The sequence below is a fragment of the Aedes aegypti genome, chromosome 1, assembly GCF_002204515.2.
Source record: "Aedes aegypti strain LVP_AGWG chromosome 1, AaegL5.0 Primary Assembly, whole genome shotgun sequence".
Lineage (NCBI taxonomy): Eukaryota > Metazoa > Arthropoda > Insecta > Diptera > Culicidae > Aedes > Aedes aegypti.
In genome coordinates this window covers 105,382,237-105,400,339 of record NC_035107.1, presented here as the reverse complement: position 1 = coordinate 105,400,339, position 18,103 = coordinate 105,382,237, and the positions used below count along the sequence as shown (strand labels likewise).

General features: G+C 40.0%; 1 protein-coding gene across 1 annotated transcript in view; it reads right to left on the bottom strand.

The window, feature by feature from the left end:
• The window catches only part of LOC5564396 (kinesin-like protein KIN-14Q), a 73,372-nt gene extending 56,566 nt beyond the window's left edge, over positions 1-16,806 (bottom strand). The window contains exon 1 of the mRNA XM_001648686.2: positions 15,498-16,806. Within this exon, the coding sequence (XP_001648736.2) occupies positions 15,498-16,523 (1,026 nt within the window). The 5' untranslated portion in view covers positions 16,524-16,806. The remainder of the gene's footprint in view (positions 1-15,497) is intronic.
• Positions 16,807-18,103: the final 1,297 nt, after the last annotated feature.

The window sequence follows — 18,103 nt, the reverse complement described above, 5'->3', positions numbered from 1 at the left end:
GAATTTGACCGCCATTGAAAAACAGTTTTTTCATCATTAGGGCACCGCTTATTTTGAATTCTGAGATCACCATCAGCAAGCTGAGAAAGCTACATCTTTCCACAATATGATGCCACTAAGTTTGCTTTGTGTTGCAAGGAAAACATGAGACAAATACGTGAAGAAATACCTAAGATTTATAAAAATGGGCTTTTCTGCAAACCGTTTAACTAGCTGGCGTACGAGGGGTTTACCAATTTGACTAATTTGAGTAAAGCGAAACGAACTCCCGCTAGTTTTAGCACATAGTAACGCGTGTACAGTAAAAAATGAGAATAATTTTCATTACCTTTCTGTACATAGAGAGTGAATATTATTTTCTCTCTAAGAGAATTGCTGTCTGGACTCCCTATGGATCAATGCACGAGTTCACTAATTTGACGTTTCAGCGGTGCCGAATTCACTGGTTGTCATGGTCCCATAAATAACACGGCACCCCTAAAACGTCAGATAGTGAACCCGTGCACATGTCCATAAACAGATGGCATGTTTCTATTCGCTCGGGTGCTGTCAATTCAATCGAAGATGGTGTCGAAACAGCAAGCATTCCGCGAGCGCGTTGTACGGTTAAAAAACGCCATACGTGCCGCGACTAAGTTGCATCGTACGGCTGATCAGGGCCCCTTCTACAATATTCAATGAGTTTTTTTTTACGAATAAACATTATCTTTTTAATACAAAATACAGAATTCGTTGAAAAAAATTGCTATATCACTGTTTTTTTTTTTAATTTTTATTGAACATCTGTTAATGCATATTTGTACTTAAAGTACTCAAAAATTAATGTTTGAAGGTCCAATAAGCCACTCACTTATATTTTATTTCACTTGTTTAATTGTATACTTTTCAATTTGCATCAAAATTTACGCCAAAAATAATGTATTTTTCAAATCATGAATTTGAAACAAAATATCCGACTTGATTGGAAAAGGTCGTCAGTAACAAAAGTAAATAAATCAAAAAAAAAATGACACTGACATAATTAACAAAAACTAAGAACAGTAAAAATTTGTTCATTCGACCAACTGCGCATAAGGTCGAATGTAGCTTAATACGAAAATAGCGCGTATTTGACCTTTTGTCTTATGTCTTCAAGGTAACAAAATCCTCCAAGAATCAATCTCTGGTTGCGCTACTGAGTAAACCATATATTGAGTTGGAGGCAAACAGCAGTGCTACACTAGGTGTTGTGTCGTTTCCTAGTAAATCATGTTTTAGTGTTCCCGATTGTGGAAGATTTTAAGGAAAGGTTTAATGAGACACAATTTGCTCTTTTCGTTCAACTTTGGTTTATTCTTCGGCCTATAGCTCTCCCCTATAGCCTACACCTATCCTTCAACGATATATGTAAACAAGTAAATCCATTATCATCCAGAGTTTCCGCTTCCGTTGCATGGCATCTTCTCTAAAGACATTCAGCAGAGATGTGTATTTGCCTTGAGCAATATCGCTAATCGCATTAATCGCTTCGTGAGCGTTATGCAATGTATACCTTTATGCAGAAAACTCCAGAAATTCTATGAAAATCTCTTTTCCTGCTTACAACGGTGGGTCGTATGTGCTTCACTGACCATCAATTAGTACGATCGTATGGATATTTTCAGATGTCAAACCATTGGCGTAGGAAAAGGGTGGGGGGTCTTCCAGAAGCATCCAGCACCCCCCCCCCCCCATCAGAATTTTGGGTGATATTAAATAAAAAAAAACGCATGAATTTAACGTGAAAAAAAATAGGAATTAACTTACTTGACTCGTATAACATATTGACAAAAGCTCTGCAGTAGTTACGTTCTTTTATTTTTAACAACAATAGAGGGAAAACCTCGCTTGTCATGCATAGCATCAGCGTGGAGGTTTTGACTTCGGTACACGACAACGGAAAGGTTAATCATTTGGCAGTCGCTCGATTTCTGTGTTAAGTGTTTTAGCATAGAGCACCCTTATAAGAAATCGTAAATGCAATCCATACAACTCGTATAATGTCCGACAAAAATAATTGGAAAAGTGGGTAAATTACTAGAGGAATTTCTTAGACAGGAATTTTGACGAAAAATAAGGAATTTCAATCTAGCTAAGCTTTCTTAGCTTAGCTCTTCTTTCTGGCAAAAAATTAAACTGGTGTAAAAAAGTCCAACAAAGGCGACCACAGTTTTTATTCCAGCAATAAATTCTATAATTGATTTTGCTTCAATCGTTTTGAGTAAGCTCATTGCTTAAATTTTAAACTACATTTGTCCAAGATAACTTATTATGGTTAATTTTCGAAAATTATTTGACTCATTTCCAACAGATTGGTGAACAAATTTGTGTAGCCATCCTTTTATATGCCTTTAAGAATTTCAGTATACTGTAATCCGGGATAACATTGATCAGTTTTTGGGGTATTTCTAAAAAAAATCATTTTAAAATGCAATTGTCGCAAGTTTTATATTTTTAAAACAAGTACTGGCACCCACCGCTCGTGAGTATATACTGGATTTCGGCTTTAAAAAGATATAAGTAGGTATGTTTAAAAAAATCTTTTAAGTGATTTTTTGATTTAGTAACAACGATGTAAACAACGTTCGGTTATATTGAAAATATCGTTGCTTACTTAAATCATGGCCCCTGAAGCCGAATATGAAGACCAAACTCTTACAAGTCATTTATTTTTTGAGTTATTTCAAAAATAAAACCACTTTGAATCGCGCAATACGCCTAAAAGTAGGCAATGTCCTAAGAAAATGCTGCATTCGTTAATGTTGTTTAATGGAATAAACTTATGAAAGATTTGACAACGGAATCGTTCTCGGTGATGCCATTTTTAGTAACAATCGCATTTTCCTTGCTCATACCATTTGCAAAACTCGTGTGAGACATGAATCTTCGGTAGTATCATCCATAATGATAAAAAATCATTGATTCAAAAAGTTGACAAGTTTACGCATGAACGAAACGCAATTTTCACAAAAACCTCAATTTTTATTAGCTTATGAATGCAAGAAAGAGAGGCACCATTCATGTCTATTTCAAAACATTTAATCAATAAATGATGATTCGAACTGTTTACGAGAATGATCATACCGATCAATGTTACCCTGGATTACGGTAATCAAATTACTCAAGGAACATCTAAGGGTGACATAAGAATTTTTACTGCAAATCTTTTAGAAATTATTCAATAATATGGAATATTGTTGAAACTTTCAACGTGAATCTCCTGGAGAACAACCATTACTTTTATATCCATTTATGTACACACAATGATTCCGGAATAAGTACCCGGATTCAACTAAAAAAACTTAACCTTTCAAAACTTCTAAGATTTCTCTGGCAATTCCTCCAATTAATTGGTTCTGTCAAATCTTATACTGAGATATTTTGCCAAAAGTGCTTCTAGATATTCCTCTGTGAATTGCTACAAAACGATTTCCCAAACATTTGATTACAAAATCTTTCGCGAAATTCATCGTAAGTCGTTCAGAAATATTTCTCTAATGCACCACAAATTTGTTTCAGAAATTCTTCTATGTTTATTTCCTGGGAAATTCTGCTTCAACGGATTATACAAGAACTATCTACGAAAAGTGTTTATGAAATGTTTCTTATCTTCAAATCGAAGGAATTTGTGGAGAAACATTTATCAAACTAGCGGGGAAGGGGGAAGAAATTCATTAAGATATTTAAAATAAAAAAATTCCCGCCCCAGTCGGAGAAAACTTTTCGTCAAACGAAAAATTCTTCATTGGTCCACTGGTCGTTCCGTGTGTCCGTTGTCTAATGTAAGTTATGTTCAGTCTGTGCAGCCTATGGCTGAAGACGGTGTAAATTGTCTTTTTATATTATTTGCAGAATCTAAATTTTGGAATTGAATTATTGTGCAATTCCAGGGCGGTATACCTAGAGAATCCAAAAGTCCTGGGGAATCCAAAAATCATGGAAGGAATTCTAATGCTTGTTTTCAAAGATAATTTTTAATGAAAATTCTAATTCTTGGTAAATTTATTTCTTTAGATGTGTGAATTATTTTGTAATAATTTACATCTAGAAAAACAATCACTTAACTTTCTTTGTTTTGTTGTCCACCCGTTGTTTCTAAATGCTACAAAAAATGTTTCTCCTACTTTCGCATCTTTCTTTAGAAACTTCGTACAAACATCTTTTCATCTGTTCATACTATAAAAAGCATATTTTCAAAAATCTAGAGATAGCATAGCATAGCATAGACTGACTGTACATGTCAATGGTTGCTACTCCGTGATTGATCGGAACTGGTAAGAATTGCACTACGATCCAAATGAATAAGGGATGGGAGTTTCCGCTTACTCTCGAAGTGCAATTTTAGCAGATCTAATATTATTGATCAATAACGGCGCCGGCCAAGTCCTTACAGTCAGTTGGGATGGGGAAGGAATGTTAGGGTGTAATGATTGTTGCTTCTAGAGACCGAGAATACCTCTGCATCTCCACAATCACCACGGGAAGGGTGTTTATTAGTGAGGGTGGAAAAGATCTGGGAGTCACCTCTGGTCGGTGATGCGATCCATGGACAAAGGGGAAATATACGACTTGTATTTAAAGCTAGTGTTGTATTTTTGTCTCGAGAAGTTTTTGGAAAAAATACGTCAACATCTATAATGTCGAACAATTCAAAAGACGTTTTTATTAATGACAAAAACTGAAAATTACATGTATATATTTTAACTTATATGAAACAGGAATAATGCCGACACTTGTAGTGACGAACCATACATAGTTTGTTTGAAAATTACATATGAGTATTACTGTGCATTTTGTCTCGATATGGTAGAAGTTTTAGAAAATACGTCAACATTCACAATGTCGAACAATTCAAAAGATAATTTTTAATAATGTCAAAAAGAGAAAAATATATGTATATTCAAATTGTATAAGAAAAAAGCATAATGCCGACACCTATAGTGACAAACCATACAAAGTTTGTTTTAATATTACATAAAAGTTACGCTTTCAAGAAAATATGTGTTATCATAAGCATGAAACGAACTCACCTGTTGGTAATCCATTCTCGACTGAACACAAAACTGACACTGACAGCAAAACTTCTTGGCGTCCCGAAAATAAACCGTCTTGCTTGGGCCTTCCCAAATACGTACCCAGCAAGACGCTCCAAAACAGGGGAAAAAAATCTCCGGCGACGAAAAAACGCGCGAAACCGTCAGCAAAATCTATCGGACGACGCAAAACCGAACTGTCCTGCTTGGGCTTCACGAAGCACTACCCAGCAAGACGCTCCAAAACAGGGGGAAAAAATTCTCCGGCAACGAAAACGCGCGAATCCGTCAGCAAAATCAATCGGACGACGCAAAACCGAACTGTCCTGCTTGGGCTTTACGAAGCACTACCCAGAAAGACGCTCCAAAACAGGTGGAAAAAAAAATCTCCGGCAACGAAAACGCGCGAATCCGTCAGCAAAATCAATCGGACGACGCAAAACCGAACTGTCCTGCTTGGGCTTCACGAAGCACTACCCATATTTTCAAAAATCTAGAGATAAAAAATAAATACTAGTTTTCAAAAAAATGCTGAATTTATATAAGTATGGTGTCTGATTTCTGAAAGTCCATCAGAAATTCTTAAAAAAAATTCAAAGTAACGCATTTTGAGTAAAATCTGACTACGAATTTTACCATAAGCCATCTTTGACAATGTTCCTAAAAATACCACCTTTACCATTTCTGCGAGTAGGAAAAAATGGTTTCTACACCAATCTGTTCGCCATAGTATCATGTAGCTTTGGAGTTCACGCAAAACATTTTCTAAGATGTTGGATACAAATACCTTCATATGTTTCAACGCCAATCATTGTATTTTAACAATAGACAAAGACAGTGGAAAATTATCACAACACGAAGTTGCATTTGTTTTTCTCTTCGCGCGGTGTATAATACACAATAATCGTCGGTAAAAGGTCCAATTAAATCGCACAAAGGTTGTTTCTGATACATTTGCACCTGGTGAATGTGAATGTAGCGTTTCGAAGTGATTTTTTTCACATTTTGAAGAGTTGTAAACACATCAGTTTTTGTCGAAGTGTCAGTGCATCAGTTAAAAACAATCTAGCTTGGAACCCGTGAACAGTGTGGACCTGTGTGTTTTTGCGTAGCATAAAAAACAGTGTGAATTTAAATAACCCGGCCTGATGGCCGGTCGAAGTGCACCTTCGGGTGAGCCTCCTGACGGTAATAGATGCTCAGGATGGATGCTGAGTGAAGATGACTGGGACAGACAATTGCACTACAGATGAAAGTTCGCACAACTGAAGGCTGCAAAACCGCTACTGGATCAGAAACCGAACGGCATCTACCTGTAGACCCGTTTGTTATAGGTAATGCTGTTTTATTAGCTTTGGGTACTAACGATGCCAGAAAAGTACACGCCTCTAAGGAAGCCCGAGGTACCCGGTACGTACTGCGCACAAATTCCAGATCAATTTGTGAAAAATTGAAGCAAATTCGTGAGCTCCCGGATCACACGCCAGTGGAAATTATTGAGCACCCTTCCCTAAATGTCGTCCAAGGAGTACTCTACGATGTTGACACAGTCAACAAATCTGAGGAGTACATTTTTCAAAATCTGGAAAACCAAGGGGTGTGCGGTGTTCGCCGTATCAAAAAGCGAAGTGGAAATGGTTTAGTGAACACGCCACTGTTAGTACTAACAATCCGCGGTTCCGTTCTGCCTCAGTTCATTTATTTTGGGTTGCTACGCATCAAAATTCGCCAATACTACCCGACACCGATGCTCTGCTATCGATGTGCAAATTATGGTCACTCGAAAAAGTACTGCGACGAGAAAAAATACCAGCTTATTTGCATGAACTGCTCTGGAGTTCATGACATTATCGAAGGAATTCCTTGCCAATCACCTGCCTTTTGTAAAAACTGCAAAAATGACCATTCCCCAAGGTCCAAGGATTGCCCAATTTATCGCGAAGAAGAGGCCATAATCCGTTTTAAAACGGACCGTGGATTGACATACGCTGAAGCAAGATCAGAATATCGAGATACTCACCGAGGTCCATCTTACTCTAACGTCACAAAATCCAGACTTCACACTGAGGCCGATGAAAAAGACCGTACGATTGAGCTTCTCCGGAAAGAAATTGATGCGTTGAAGGAAATAGTTACAGCACTTAAATCCCAACTAGCTAATAATATCCAACCACCTTCACAAATGTCAAAATCTTGCTCTGCATCAGACAACGAATCTATGGAAAGTGTTTCAATATCAAGCGAAGAACAAATGACAAACCAAGCAGCTGACAAAGTTGCTCGTGCAAAAGCTCCGAAGGCATTCCACATCGGTGTAGACAAAATTAACACCAGAAGTATGTCCAAATCCAACTACACCGCAATTGAAAACGAATCTGAAACAAACGACTCGGATCTGACCAGATCAAACAAAAGGAAAGGCAACGAAAGCAAAAAAGGTAGCCCACCCGACTCACCCGAAAGAAAGAAAGGGAACATTCCATTGGATTCGGACAAACTACGCAAACCAAAGAAAAGATAATGGAGCAGCAAACCAAAAATTCTGACCCAGCAATGAACTCGGACACGACTTTCGGCTACCTACAGAACGACAGAACCTACGACGACCGTAGCACGCAAACTGATCCTGAATATGGAACCCGAACTAACACCATCTACAGCAGACAAAATTGTCACTCCAATTCACCATCGCTACAAAAATACCTGTACGAAAATCCGTTCTTCACTCGGAACAATCAACAATCTCCAAAACAGCAGACTTCGAATCCAAAAGGAACTATGATAACAGCGCCTGCCGCAGGCACATGGTGTGGGGAGGGAGAGAAGAAAGTAACCTCCCCCCTCTCCGTAGTGGGAGTGAACACCTGGGGGGAAAAACAATCCTCCTGGGGTTCGGCCAAGAAGCAATTTAGAAATCTACCCCCGAATGTAACAAGCAACTCAGACTTGTACGATCAACTTTATCGCCAAATTCAAAGACCCAGTGTGAGCAGCAAAGTTAATGTAACAACAACACCTCAACTAGAACCCGAATCGCCATGCGCGAGGCCTACCACGTCAGCCCTGACCAGGGATGTTCCGGGTTTATCCGACGAGCCTCTGGCGGCAGCTGGCGTGGGCAGCCTATTCTCACAGGCGGTACTTACTTTCGATTACTTTCGATCAAGTTCAGTTGCACTTCCGTCATACCCTCCTCCACCTCTCACAGTTCGCACTCGAGCACATCTCAGACGAATTTCAAATCAGCCTCACTTTACGGTAACACCAACCTCGCCAAGAACATCAACGACCATTGCGGAAAAATGGTACCAATCGTCACACAAGCCGAACATCGAGACCTCGTACAACACAAGATTATCAGCAAAACAAAGCACCTGGGAAAGTAGCATCCAACCATATCATCATTTCGATTCGCCAAGCGCGAGGCCTTCCACGTCAGCCCTGACCAGGGATGTTCCGGGTCTTCCCGAAGAGCCCCTGGCGGCAGCTGACGTGGACCGCCTATCTTCACAGGCAAGTACCGCAAATTATTCCCGATCTAGTGCAGTTACACTCTCGTCACACTCTCCGCCCCTCACAGTTCGCACTCCAGCCTCCAGTCATGAGAATCGGAAGAAAGGAACTCTATCAAATCAACTTCACCTAAAAGCATTACAATCCGACTTGCATCATAAGAACATCGTACTATCTGCCGTGAACGAGGTCCAATCATCGAGAGCAATGAACAACGTGATTCTGCCATCAACTCTTAGTGAATGTACTGATAAACACGGGAGCTCAACATGTCCATACCATCTTGAATCGCCATGCGCGAGGCCTTCCACGTCAGCCCTGACCAGGGATGTTCCGGGTCTTCCCGAAGAGCCTCTGGCGGCAGCTGACGTGGACCGCCTATCTTCACAGGCAAGTACCGCAAATTATTCCCGATCAAAAGCAGTCATTCCCGCACCGCTTTCTTCTTTGTTTTCAGTACATCAGCAAACACCACTATGCGAACCACCAAAACCTGCCGAGAATTCAATCAATTCCTCTGATGCATCTAGTGTCGCTTCGCTTACCGATGGGACACCGGTTATTAACAATGTATTCGCCATACAATGGAACTTGAATGGGTTACGTTCACACCGAGATGATTTGCAAATTCTTCTCACAAATTATCAGCCATTAATCATATGCCTCCAGGAAACAAATGTAGAAGGGCATCAAATCCCTACCAGTTACCTCGGAAGAAATTATCATCTTCTTCTTAGCTCATGCTCAAGTCATGGAAGGCAGGGAGCAGGGATGGCAGTTAAAGATGGTATACCCTTTGAAAGGCTTCGATTTGAGACAATTATTCAAGCAGTGGTAGTCAGAATATTCAAGCCCATGGAAATGACAGTAGTATCGGTATATCTATCGCCAAATGATAAAGATGCTGATGAAAAACTACGTAACCTAGTAGACGAAATCCCGATGCCCATGGTTATTCTTGGTGATTTAAATGCACACCACTCCGCTTGGGGAAGTCGTCCAGCAAATAATTCCAGCCTGGCATGTAAAAGAGGTAACAACATCCTGGAGCTCGTGGTCAATCACGACATGGTTGTTCTGAACAACGGATCGCATACGTGGGTTGATTCAAGATCAAGAAAGACTCAGGCGTTGGACGTTTCAATATGCTCAGCATCTATCGCTCATAAGTTCACCTGGAAAACTATCCCAGATTGCGGGGGCAGCGACCACTTTCCAATTTTGATTGATGTTCCAACTAAATCCATTTATATAGAAGTTCGAAAAAGATGGATATATGCTAAAGCAGATTGGCAACGGTATGAAGAATTAACAAGTAACTCTTTGTATCCAGGACAATCACTCACGGCAGAAGAATTTACTAATCGTATATTAGATGCTGCTAAAGTAAGTATTCCAACGACGAGTGGTAAACTTGGAGCCAAATCTGTACCTTGGTGGAACACCGAGGTAGCTCAAGCTGTTAAACAAAGAAGAAAATGTCTGCGAGCTTTACGCCGGCTCAGTAACGATGATCCCCGAAAAGCTGATGCCCTACTACAATTTCAAGCAGCACGCTCAGTATGCCGCAATTTGATTAGGGAAGCGAAACAGATAAGTTGGGAAAACTTTGTACAATCAATAAACTCCAACAGTTCTGGTAGTGAGATTTGGACTAAAGTCAATCAGTTAAGGGGTAAACGGAAAAAACAACTTAATTACTCTCAATCTACCCGATGGAATTACTAATGATCCACATAAAGTAGCGGAGGCTTTCGCCGATGAGTACCAGAAAAAATCGTCTGATTCAAACTACACAGAGAATTTTCGCAAGGCTAAGTTGGCTGAAAAAGCTGCTATCCCCAAATCTCAACGTCCTCAAGATCATAAGCATTATAATCAAACATTTTCGATAGAGGAGCTATTATGGGCACTAGATCGGCGAGCGGGATCCTCAACCGGACAGGATAACGTTGGTTATCCACTGTTACAACGATTACCGTATGTGGCAAAGCTGTCTCTACTCGAGCTCTATAATCAAGTGTGGGACAGTGGCTCTTTTCCAGAGGCATGGAAAGAAGGCATCATCATACTGATTCCCAAGCCCGATGGGGATCGAGGCAAAACCGGTGGTTACAGACCCATTTCATTACTTAGCTGCGTAGGAAAGGTCTTCGAGCGTATGATAAACCGGCGACTAATCACGGAACTCGAAGATACCGGAAGACTCGACTCGCGTCAGTACGCCTTTCGACCAGGGAAAGGAGCTGACTCGCATCTTGCGCAGTTGGAAGAATTGCTTCACATGGGGGAAAACGAACATGTTGAACTGGTATCACTCGACATCGCTAAAGCATACGATACGACATGGCGGCCCGGAATTATAAACACTCTGAAAAAATGGAAAATAGGCGGTCGCATGCTGAATATCATCATTAGCTATCTCAGTAATAGGACATTTCGCGTAGCAGCAAACGGACGGACATCTAGTATTCGTGTAGCAGAGAATGGAGTTCCGCAAGGATCCATCCTTTCGGTAACTCTGTTCTTAGTCGCGATGCAACCGATTTTTGCGAACATACCACAAGGTGTTCAAATTTTAGTTTATGCTGATGATGTGATTCTGATTGCAAAGGGGCAAAATTTTGGTATACTGCGCCGAATGATTAGGAGTGCTGTGACTGCACTGACTAGTTGGACCACAAGCGTAGGTTTCTCCATAGAACCTTCAAAATCAAAACTTCTGCATATCTGTAAATCTTCGCACCGTAAACGGGGTCGTGCAGTCAATGTCAATGGTATTCCTATACCTCGCGTCCGCAAAATGAAAATACTTGGTATTTTAATAGATTCAAAGTTGAATTTTCTGCAGCACTTTGCAGAAACCAAACGCAGTTGCACTCATCGTATTAACATCCTACGTATTTTGGGTTGCCGTTTAGCAAGAAGTAGTCGAATGAAACTCCTTAAGGTAGGTGAAGCTCTTATATTCTCCAAGATGGTATATGGAATTGGACTCACAAGTCGTAACATCGAGGCTTTAGAACGCATATTATCTCCCACATATAACGAAATAATCCGTCAAGTTTCGGGGGCCTTCCGTACTAGCCCTGTTGTCTCTGTCGTTGCAGAAGCAAGCTGCCTACCGTTTCGTTTAAAAATAATTCAGCGTCTAACCACCTTAGTCATCCGTCTTATGGAGAAAAACGACTTGGCGGAACGTCTCCCTGTTGTAAAACGTGCCTCTGAATTATTTCTTGAAGCTACTGGCTTGACTGTCCCCAAAATTAAATCCGTTATTAGACTGACTAATCGGAAATGGTACACGAAACCGCCAAAAATTGATGATACACTGAAGAATAGCATAAAGGCTGGTACTTCTAGTCAGAGAGTGCTTCCGATGTTCGCTGAGCTAATGAACACTAAGTACATATCATTTAGAAAACTGTATACTGACGGCTCAAAAGTAATCGATAAGACGGGAATTGGAATAATTACTGAAACATATAAAAGCTCCCCGGATAAAAACGTACCATTAAGTGAATGGAATAAACCATTAATGTACAATATAACGTAATGGATACAATGCAGCGTATTGTAATTGAATGTCGAAGCAACATTATTCTTGTGTGAATATACAATTCAAAAACAATATATTGTAACAGAACACTGTATTGTTTTGTATTGGTTCTATACCTTACAATTTTGGTCAAATTCCTATTTTCGCGTAAAACAACTGTTGCTTTTTTCTGTGTAGCTTGACTAAAAGAAGTAAACAAAACAAGTTCAGAAAGCAAGAAATGTCGGGTGAAAAATATTCAAAAAGTAAAAATAAGCTGTTTTTTAAAAGTCACTTGACATTAGCTGTGATGACGAATGCAACCATGATAAATATCTTTACTTCTATAGGAGTTAAAACTCTTTTGCAACTGTTGGCACGAATATCCGGTAAATTGGGGGACAATCCACACAAAATACAAATTCTATACTTTTTACCACCAATTGAAATACAGTTCGTTGAATTGTTTTTGTATTGTACAACAATACACGAAATGCTTATCAGGACAATACATAAACAATATATCGTATTGTATTTTCAAAATATATGTATGAGAAAATATCTATATTTGTATTGTTACGATACTTAACCACCTATACATTATATTGCCAAAATCTCATATACCATACAGTGAACTGTTCAAAACAATATACTGTACTGTAATTGTATTGTCATATTACAATATACTGTATTGTGTTTCCAATATGTTGAATGGTACTGTTATAATACGTTATATTGTTTTTGTATTGTATTTTTTATCCGGGTCTTCTGGTCTACCTGGAATTTGTAGCATTTTTTCAGCTGAAGCCTATGCACTAAAGGAAGCTGTGGCAGTAATACGCTCCGATGAACCCACGATAATCTTAACAGATTCGGCCAGTTGTCTTGATGCCATTCGTGGAGGGAAATCAACTCATCCATGGATCCAGGCTGTGGAACATAATGCTCACAACAAGAGAATAACCTTCAGCTGGATTCCTGGACACGCAGGAATTCCTGGGAATGTGGAAGCAGATAAATTAGCAAATGAAGGACGAAGCAAAATACCAATTGAAACAGCAATTCCGGCTCAAGATGTTATACGATACACGAAAAACCTCATTTGGTGTGCCTGGGAGAACGACTGGAGACGGTCAGTAGCACATCTACGTCAAATAAAACCAAGTGTAGCCGAGTTTTTCGACAGAAATAATGCATCTGAACAGCGGATTCTAACAAGATTACGAATTGGGCATACTCGTTTGACACACTCGTATCTGTTAGAAAAAACGTGTCAACCGGTCTGTAGATTCTGTGGCACACATCTCACCGTTCATCATATCCTCGTTGACTGTATTGGATTCATCACAGCTAGAAGAAATTGTGGAATCGTCGGTACTTTTCCAGAAATTCTCGCTAACAATGACAAGAAGGAGAGGGCGTTGATCTAATTCATCAAAGAAATTGATTTGTACAAAAGTATTTAGTTTTTAAGTTTCTCAAATCCCGACACGAATGCCAAACGAATGGTAAAGTGTCGCTAATAAATAATAATAATAATAATAATAGACGAAGAAAAAAGAAAAAGATTTTTTGTAGTGAATGCTACAAAAAAAAACCACTGGAGCTTTTCTGTGAGGTATATCGTCAGGAATTTCTGGAGATTGCAAATCCTATAGTTAACCTATTGTTTTTGTAAACCCCAGAAGAATCGCTAGTGCTGTTTAAAGAAAATAATCTCTGGAAAACTGTTATGAGGTTTTGACGTTTTGAACTTTACATGTATACTACGAAACACGTGTCAAATGTACGCCTTCGTGCGTCGGGGTCTCTCAAGGGGCTCCGCAGCTTGTAGGTTGAAGCGCCCATCTAGCAAATAGGGAGTCGTGGGGTCGATCCCCACCGGAGCACGTGGTTTCTTTTCGCAGTCTCAATTTCAATTTGTACATTTGATACGAGTCTTGTACACGTAAACTTCAAAACGTCAAAACCTTATAACAGCAAGATTCCTTAGGCGGGAATTTCCTACAACTTGGTTGTCAATTAACTGTGCTCTGGAAAACACTTAGATGAATCTTTGGTGAATTTTTGAAAAAGCTCTTCATAGTAATGTTTGATTTTTTTTTCAATTAGTTCATATTTTCTTGAAGGAATTTTGAAATATTATTTTCGAGAGATTTTTGAAGGAATGCGGGAAGCAACATCAAAATGGTTTTAGAGGAATCTACATAAAAGAAAGAAATTTTCTGTTGCAAAATGCAGATAGATTCTCTAAAAACAGACAACTTCTCTAAAAATGCTTATGACAATCTTGTGGAATATCAAGAGGAATCCTTAGAGAAACACCTTCTTCTTTTTTATGACATTACGTCCCCACTGGGACAAAGCCAGCTTCTCAACAACAAGTATTCTTATGAGCACTTCTACAGTTATTAACTTTGACAAAGAAAGTTCTTCTTTGTCAAAGTTACCATTTTCTCATTCGTATATCGTGTGGAGGTACTGTATGCCCAGGGAAGTCAAGGAAATTGACATTACGAAAAGATCCTGGACCAACCGGGAATCGAACCCAGACACCTTCACCATGGATTTGCTTTGTAGCCGCGGACTCTAACCACTCGGCTAAGGAAGGTCCCAAAAAACCTGGAAGAATAATTTTATGAGTTATCTAGGAAGTCCTGGATAATCTTTGCTGCGATTTTTTTCCACCCTCAAAATTTCTTAGAGATTATATAGAAGATTTATCAAAGGAATCTGAACAGAAACTTTATTATTATTATTATTATTATTATTATTAGCTTAATTAGGTAGATTATCAGCCCGTGGCTGGTTCATCTCCAGACAGAAACTTTAGAAAGTTTAGGTTCTTCCAAAGTTAGAAGAACGGTTGATGAACTTACTGTAGAATTTGTGGAAGAATCTTTGCTTGATGATCTTGAAGATAATTTGTGCAATAATTCCAGAACATCCTTAACAAATTATCAATGAACAACTGAATGATATAACAATTGGAATTTATATGTAAACTACGTAGAGGACCATCATGGAGAAACGTTCATAAGCATGTGAATAAAGTTGACAAGATGCAGGTTTGTCAACATTGTTTCACCTCAGGACGCAAGATTGCATCGCTGCCAAGCGGTCTGAAGTGAAAAAATACTGACTAACTTCAAAAAATACTGACAAATCGATCATGCGACTTACGCCCTTATTATCAAAAATATCTATGCAAATTACGAAATTTCTGAAAATCGTTATCATTTCGGCTGACACATTACTTCTGTAAAACAAGAATTTGCTAGCAAACCCCCCTATTTAGAAATATACATGGAAGATTTAAAAAAAAATTAGAAGGTCCTATTTTCTTATTCGCTAACCAAGATATTCATCAAAATTAACAAGCACAGATCACCTACCTTCAATTCCGCCGCAATTGCATTGATCTGCGGATTGTTCTTCAGCGTTTTAGCCCCTTGGGCAAACCGAATCGTCGAAAGCGTTTCGCTCAAGTCCTCCGGCATGGGACTAACACAGGCCAGCAGCGTCAGATAGGAGTTCGAATTCAGCGAATCCTGCAGCACCGTACTAAGAATACTGTCCCTGTAGGGAATCACCTTGCTTCCTATGGACAGCGCTTGCAGCACTTTCCCAATACTCAGCAGACCCTGATTGATGTGGACTCCTTCGGCCAAAGCCGCTCCCTGATGCCCGGTGCGACGAACTCCTTCCGAACCAGCCAAATCCACCAGATGCAGGGCCGAAACAATCCTCGCATCGTCATGGACCACCGAAGCGTGAATGCTAAAAATGGCATGCGAACGCGAACTTAACGTATTCATTTTCGTCGGTCGAACGTGACGATTCTTGTTTCCCTCCAAGAGGATATCCTGAGCCTGATCCGCCCGCGTAACGAGCTTTTTCGTGCCCCCATTGAACTTCAGCCCCCGAGTGTTGACCGGCTCAGCCGAATTCTCCGACAACAGGTCGTAGATCTTCTCGTTGTAAATCTCAATGAACGACACCTGAATCTCGTACTCCTCTTGATCCCGGGATTCCTTCAGCAGCTCGAAAGTCTGATCCAAAGCTCTCGTTATCATTCCCCGATTAATATCGTGCGGTCCGCTGTGATCCCACTGCAGTCCCATCGTATAAGTCTTCCCCGTTCCCGTCTGACCGTACGCCAGAGCAGTACAGAAGAATCCATTGATCATTTTGACCACCAGCGGCCGGATCAAAGCGTCATAAACCAGCGCTTGGGAAGATTCCGGCCGGAACACATAATCGAACGCAAACGGCCTCTCGTCCACAATCAGAATTTGATCGTTGGCACTATGGTGCTGAATGATGCTTTCCATCGATTCATCGCTTCCAACTGGACGTTCGCGAATGGCAATCCGGACCGGCTCGAGAGCCTCACAGCTAGCGTCCGTTACGAGCTTCATTTCTTGCACTGATTGCAAAGCACCCACAAAAACATCCAATTAATCCGAACTTTTGGACTTTTTCCACTCACAAACACTTCCACTCGCTTTCCCAATCACAAATTATAACAAATAAATGGACCCACTCGAGGAAAACTCTAAAAATCCACTAAAAAAGCCATAATCGCGAAAAAGATTTCGTCCGATCGGGTGAATATTTTGTAAACAGCACACGCGTCGAAGCAGAGAAAACGAGACGGAGGGCGAAAATTCAAAATTCAAACCGTCGATCAAAGTCGACATAACAAGGGGGATTGGTGCAAAATGCCGACCAACGCGTACGATTTGTTATTCGGTGAAATCGACATGCACACGGAGAAATTAAAGTCTCTCGTTTTTCTCAATAAGGGCTCAACCACAAATTCTGGTTATGGCTCATTATTGATGGTCTAACGCAAAGCTAAAATGCGTGGCCATCTACGCTCTTCTAGAATAAGCATAGAACAGTATAGTGTATCCTAACAAAATATCTAGTGATAACTTTGGAAGAAAAATCACCACAATCATTTAACTGACAAGATTTTTGTTGGAGAGCAGATACATCACACACCCTGTAGCGGAGGTGTCTGGAGGTAAACATTGTAAGATAGAGGTAAGAAAAGGAAATTGTAATACAGTGGGGATTCGCTCGTTGGGGGTCTGCTACATGGAATGACTCGATAGTTGGATGTTCGCTGGTTGGAAAAAAATCTAACAAAGAAGCACCCGAATGTCAGGAGAAGATGTCAAACTGACTTTGTCGTCTGACTACCGTCGCATTGAAGTCTCCATATATAGAAAAAATGTGCGTTTCGTGACGATTTGTGCTCCACCACCAACTGTCAGTCGTGCCAACTAACCCAACTAACAATTTTAGCGCTATAAGCCAAGATTATTTGCTTTGTGCTGTATAACAGTTGAATTGAAGCAGCGAACGCAGCAAAAAATGAAAGCTGTCAAAAATAGAACGATTGGCGTTAATACAGCTGTAACGCAAACAGTGTTGTTCAGACTCATTTCCCCGAAAATAACATTTTCCGAACTACGAAGCCACGAACTACTACAACCATGATCTATCCTCCTAAGATAGAAAAGCAGATGGTTAAGCTTGAGTACTGCACACAAAATCGATCAATTTTGATCCCAGAGAGCCACAATTCAAGTTTCGGTGAAATGAAATGAGTGAGTGAGTGAGTGCGAATCATTTCACCGAAACTTGAATTGCGGCCCACCGAGATCGAAACTGTCGGATCCCATGTGCAACACTCAAGCCCAACCACCTCCCCCTTCATCTCAGGAATACAACGCACAGTTATAACAGTTCATGGCTTCACAATTCGAATTTCGGGGAAATGAGTCTGATCAACACTGAACGCAAACGTTTTGCAGCTACAAATCTTAGCTGAATAAATTTCGTCAGTTATCGCTTTTGCTGCTTTCACTAAGCTGTAACTCAACACCGTAAAAGATAGCAACCTAATGATGTGGAATAAAACTCGCCATCATCAATCCGGCTGCTTCTATACAATATGATTTGTTATGCTGCTCAATATATATTTAAG